At 38.3% G+C, this 5,561-nt stretch overlaps 1 protein-coding gene across 1 annotated transcript in view; it reads right to left on the bottom strand.

Annotated features, from left to right (window-relative positions):
• Window positions 1,825-5,561, bottom strand: part of LOC109842276 (protein STAR1-like) — a 12,282-nt gene continuing 8,545 nt past the window's right edge. The window contains exons 3-4 of the mRNA XM_020411173.1: window positions 2,725-3,042; window positions 1,825-2,294 (exon numbers count right to left, since the gene is read on the bottom strand). Of these exons, the coding sequence (XP_020266762.1) occupies window positions 2,043-2,294; window positions 2,725-3,042 (570 nt within the window). The 3' untranslated portion in view covers window positions 1,825-2,042. The remainder of the gene's footprint in view (window positions 2,295-2,724; window positions 3,043-5,561) is intronic.

Below are 5,561 nucleotides of genomic sequence, written 5' to 3'. Positions count from 1 at the left end.
TTGTCGTCATATTTAACCACACTAATTTTAGTGTTCTGAAAACCAACTTGAACTGTATCCATCATCTTGCTGTTTTCACCAACTTCTTCACTCATACTCACAAACTCCAAATTATAGAGAAAAAATTTAAATTTGATAGAATTTAGAAGTTACTCAATTGAACCCTAGAACGGATTCCAAATAGATCTCCTAACCATACGAGAAAAGCGAAATCTTCAACGGAAACCTCAAACACTATCTCCATCGAAGCCTAGAACTTCAAGAACCAAGCTTTCACGATGAATCTTCCTTCATCCAATGCCAAAATCCTAGATCTGAAATTTAAGCTCTGATACCAATTGTTCTGCGCCTTTACGGAAGCGTGCTCGACAATCAAACGAGTCCGCGAGCCACAGGAGAAGATAACCAAACCAAACACGAGCACAATCCAATCCAAAACGACAAACCAATCGCAAACACAGAGATATATGTGGTTCAACAATTTACTTACGTTCACGGGGAGAGAATATGGAGATTTTACTATTTCGAGAAGAGTACAAAAGGGTTACAATCACTCAAACACTCGAACAAACGCTAACCAATGATCTCTAACCTAGCTCACAAGTTCTCCCTCTCAAAGTGCTCAGAATATCCTCTAATCTCTGATAAACAAAACCCTAAAATCGTGTTTCAATATATATCAAAACACAAACCAAATCAGAACAGGAAATAAAGCTCAGGCCCAAACCCGACTGACGGTCGACCGCGCCAAAGCTCGCGGTCGACCAGACAGAGCGACAGAATCCAAAAATCCATTCCAGGGTTTGGCGGTCGACCGGACCTAATCTCGCGGTCGACCGACCAGAACTCCAGAAACTACCATGTACTCGTGCACGTTTGCGGTCGACCGCGCCAAAGCTCGCGGTCGACCGGCAAGCACCCAAATGCCTTTCTGCTTCAAATTTCCTGAACTTTACCAATATTTTCGTCATTTCTATAGAAAATACATGTACTTTAAAATCACTATAAGTTTCATATACTTATTTAATTGTCATAAATTTAAACGATAAAATAGTTTCAATTAAGTAAAATGAAGAACCTGATGTTTTAATATTCATCTTCAAACAATAGGAGATCAACTTATAAAAATTGAAGATGTTTTAGAAAAATTATTAGCTAAAATTAATGATGTTACACCATCATTATTAGATAAGTCTAAAAGTTTTTCTAAAAAATTAGAACAAACCACTATTAAACCTCCAGTTGAAATTTCAGGATTTAAGAGAGATAGTGAAATAACCCCTGAAATTATAGATATTCTAGCCACTAAATTAACCCATGCTAGAATTCACACGCTTAATGAAGCATCACCTTCTTTGGATATATCTGAAGAAGATAGTGAATCCGATAAATCGGATAGTTCTGGAGATATACCTCCAACAGAATTATTGGCTGTAGAGAATAACTTTACAGAAATAAATAAAATTAAAAATTATCCTAAGAAAAGACTGGAAAGGTACTATTATTAGCAACCTACTCCAGCAGATGTCTTATTTGAAAAAAATGATGCCTTTCTACATGCAGATTATAATGGTAGACATATCTACGAATGGAATATAGATGGGTTATCCGATACCGACCGCCTCAATATTCAATTAATTTGTACTATTAATCATCCTATAGACTTCAGTTTGATAGTTCCGATCATTTGCTCAAACAATCCTTCATTGACCAAAGCAAACACAAGATGTAATTAAGTGTGAACAACTTGCATAATTTCAGAAATTTTTCGAAGAGGGATGGAAGACTAGCTAATATGACTTCTTACAAAAAAAATCAGACACATAAAAAGTTAATTTGATAATTATTTAGCAAACAACATCACTGAGACTTAACATTAAACCACGTACGTGTCAGATTACAAATCAGGTTGCGATGATTACCTGGAAAGAATTCCTCAGACGCCAAGTAATTAACTAACAAACATTGCTTAAGAGAAATTAAACATGTTTCATGACAAACCAAAATACTATAGCCATCCTTGCAACTTATTATAAAGAGAACTAACTGGCTTCGAGAAAATGGCGGGCTATAGGATGTTGAGATTGTGAGAGATTGGAAGGTTCTAGAACCTCGACGACCTCACCGGCCACCACGAGGCAAACCACGTCAGCAATCCGCTGGATTTGTTTGACGCTATGAGACACCATGACGGTGGTCATACCGCGAGTATTCTTCAACCGTACGATGGCCTCTTCTATGTTTTGCGTCGATATAGGATCCAATGCGCTCGTCGGTTCATCCAATAGCAAAACCTTCAGTACACAGAATTAACTCAAATATTGTCCTCATAATAATAAGTGAAAAATGTTCCTAAGATGACGACTTAGATAATTATCGTTTGAGAATGCTTTTGTTTTTTAATCTTATAAGTTATATTGGCTTTTAATGGGTTTTGGCTTTTTTGATAAAAAATACTATAAAAATTATTTAAGCAGAATAGTAATTTGCTTGGTCAAACCTATCTTTTTTAATTGAGCTTATAATCTAGTTTTTCAAAAACTGGGGTATACCAGCTTTTTAAAAATGAGACTTATAAGCTAATTTATTTGACATTTTATCAAACAGATAGAAATAAAAAGCTAGCTTAAAAGCTTGTTTGACCAAAAAATAAGCTCTCCCAAACACCCTCTAAGATTAGTAAACTTTTTAAGCAACTTAGTACGAAGTGGAAAGAAGTGAGACCTCGGGGTCATTTGCCAACGTCCGAGCAAGAGCTACCCTCTGAGCTTGACCAACCGAGAGTTCGGATGCGGGTCTAGATGCAAGAGACGGGCCCAAATCCGCAACGCTGAGAAGGTTGTGGACCTCTTTATCGGTGAGCTTCTTTCCTCTAAGTTGAGGTCCATATCTCACATTATCTGCTACTGTACCTGGAACAGAACGTAAAATTAATAATAGAAACTTTTCAATACACAAAACCAGTAGATCTTTATATCTCAATAATGAGAAAGAATTTGGAGGAAAAAAAAGTTGTAGATTGAGTGAGGAATGCAAAAGGATCTAGTTTACTGGTTCTATTTTGGATGTCTAGAAATCCCACACTTAATACCTTTTAAGGTTTTTGTTCTTTCAACCCTAAAGTCTAAATATTTTAAAAATTGGTCCCTCAAACGTTGCATTGCAATTGGTATTATATGCCTCAGTTCTTATAAGTCGTTAAAATTTAGTCTCTTGTCATTAGGTCCTTTAGTTCTCATAAATTGTTACAAATTAATCTCCAACTAATTAAGAGTAAATTTAGCAAGATATGCAAATTGGAGGCCCTAATTAATGGCTATTTTCAATTATAGGAGGGACCAATTTTAAAAAAATAAAGATGAAAAAGTCTAAATATTTTAAAAATTGGTCCCTCAAACGTTGCTTTGCATTTGGTATTATATGCCTCAGTTCTTATAAGTCGTTAAAATTTAGTCTATTGTTATTAGGTCCTTTAGTTCTCATAAATTGTTACAAATTAATCTCCAACTAATTAAGAGTAACTTTAGCAAGATATGCAAATTGGAGGCCCTAATTAATGGCTATTTTCAATTATAGGAGGGACCAATTTTAAAAAAATAAAGATGAAAGGTACTAATATAAAAAATTTAAAAAAAACCTAGACTTTTTTCTCGGAATACCCACGATGATTTATGGTTTCTTTCCGGTGGTAGAGTCGTAGAGGGTGCTGGTTAAAAATTTACGAGCCATTAGACATTCATCAAGGATTAATACTTCTTGAATACTCGCTCGGTATACAAATTCTTACGTCCATTAACTTATGGGTAAACAAATGTTTGGTACGCTATTAATTTAATTAATTGGTAGTATTGTGTAGTGTTAATTGAGGACCCCCTCAGTACAGCCTAAATGTGAATAGACCCCTTAGAGTGTTGTGCGCAGCGGAAATTTCGGCAGAGTTTCTGGTGCACAATAAGATAGAAAGATCGATAAGAATTCTTGTTTCTCAAAGGAAACAAGAATCTGAAAGCCTAATATCCCATCAAAGTGGGATATTTGCTCTTCCTCTCGTCAGCTCTAGGACTGCGCGTCGAGGGATTCTAAAAACTATTACAATGGCCACAAACTTAAACAACTAATTTTACGTGGTTCGGCAAACTGCCTACGTCCACGGGGCAAGAAGGGGGAGATCTACTATTAGAGAGGAGATAATACAACTAGAGTTTACAATCACTCAATCTAAACCCTCACACAATTATCTCTCTCAAAATCAGCACAAGAAACTGCACAAAACTCTCTCAAAAGGCCGCTTGAGAACCTTCTGTGTTTCACCTCACGCAGCCGCCAAAATCTCACACAGCCGCTCAAAAAAAAACCTATGTGTTCTCTCTCTGCCTGCGCCCTTCCTTTTTGTACCTCTGCCTGTGCCGCACAAATTTTCACCAGCACCCCCCCTCAATCTTGCACACGGAAACCCTAGGAACACTAGGGTATTTATATTGTACAATGGTCTTTCGGGTGGGCCTGCGATTTATCCGATGGACTAACCACTTCTTTTGTTCACAGCTATTATCACTTCACGCGTTTTTCTTCTCTTGTGGCCCTCACTAACAATTCTCCACCTCAGTGAAGTTTTCCCAAAACTGAGCCGACACCGACCAAACCAAATGTCTCACTTGTTGTGTCCAGTACACCGTGAAATAATTCACGACAACAGACTCAATCCATAACAAGTCGAGAACCCAAATGAGAATGTAAACACTCTCCAAATGTCAGTATCAACTCACCAAATCGATCGCACCCCCATCAAAATCCAAACCGGCTGCATCTGAAAGATTGCCTACGTATCCTCTTGCCCAAGGAATCAAGCCGAACGTAGTTCACCCAAATGGCCGCGAACGACCTCAATCCAATAGAAGAGTTCGCAACCCTTCTCAAATATCATCAACTCTGCGGCTGATAGCACCTCCAATGGCCTCAAACACCTCCACCTGAGGTGAACCAATGGTCATATTCAAACTACATCTATCAGCTGCACTCGAGTCAAAATCCTCATCGAAGCTTCAACCAAAGTGACACTACCAGACCTATCTTCCAATGGAGTTTTACCTCCAATCACAGCAGTTGACAACTCTTTAATAGGATGACCCAAATATGTCGAAGCCTCTGTCCAGAAACTCTTCTGCAAACCATTGCTCGACCCCAAACACCGATCCTCCTCCAGAAAGGCACGGTTCTCCAAATTTGTCACCCTATCTAGCTGTTCCAAGATTTCCTTTCCAACGAAGTGTCTCGAAATGCCGTGAGCTTGGCTCCAATACAGAAACAGGTCCATCTTGTACCTCCCACCAGAATGGAGTACCTTCACCTTTCTGTCTATTACACACTTCTTCAATTTGTTGGATACTACTAGGACTTTCTCCAAAGGGGATTTGGTTGCAACCCAAACACGCCTAGAACAGTCACCAACAAAAGGAAATCAAACTTCTATTACCTCCCAATGATGCCTCCTCGGAAGGCCCCCAAACATCCACGTGAACTCCTCCAGAACGACCCTTAGCACGGTGAATAGAGGTGCCACA

This window comes from Asparagus officinalis, chromosome 5 (genome assembly GCF_001876935.1).
Source record: "Asparagus officinalis chromosome 5, Aspof.V1, whole genome shotgun sequence".
Taxonomy (NCBI): Eukaryota; Viridiplantae; Streptophyta; class Magnoliopsida; order Asparagales; family Asparagaceae; genus Asparagus; species Asparagus officinalis.
This window is presented reverse-complemented; position numbering and strand designations above follow the sequence as displayed.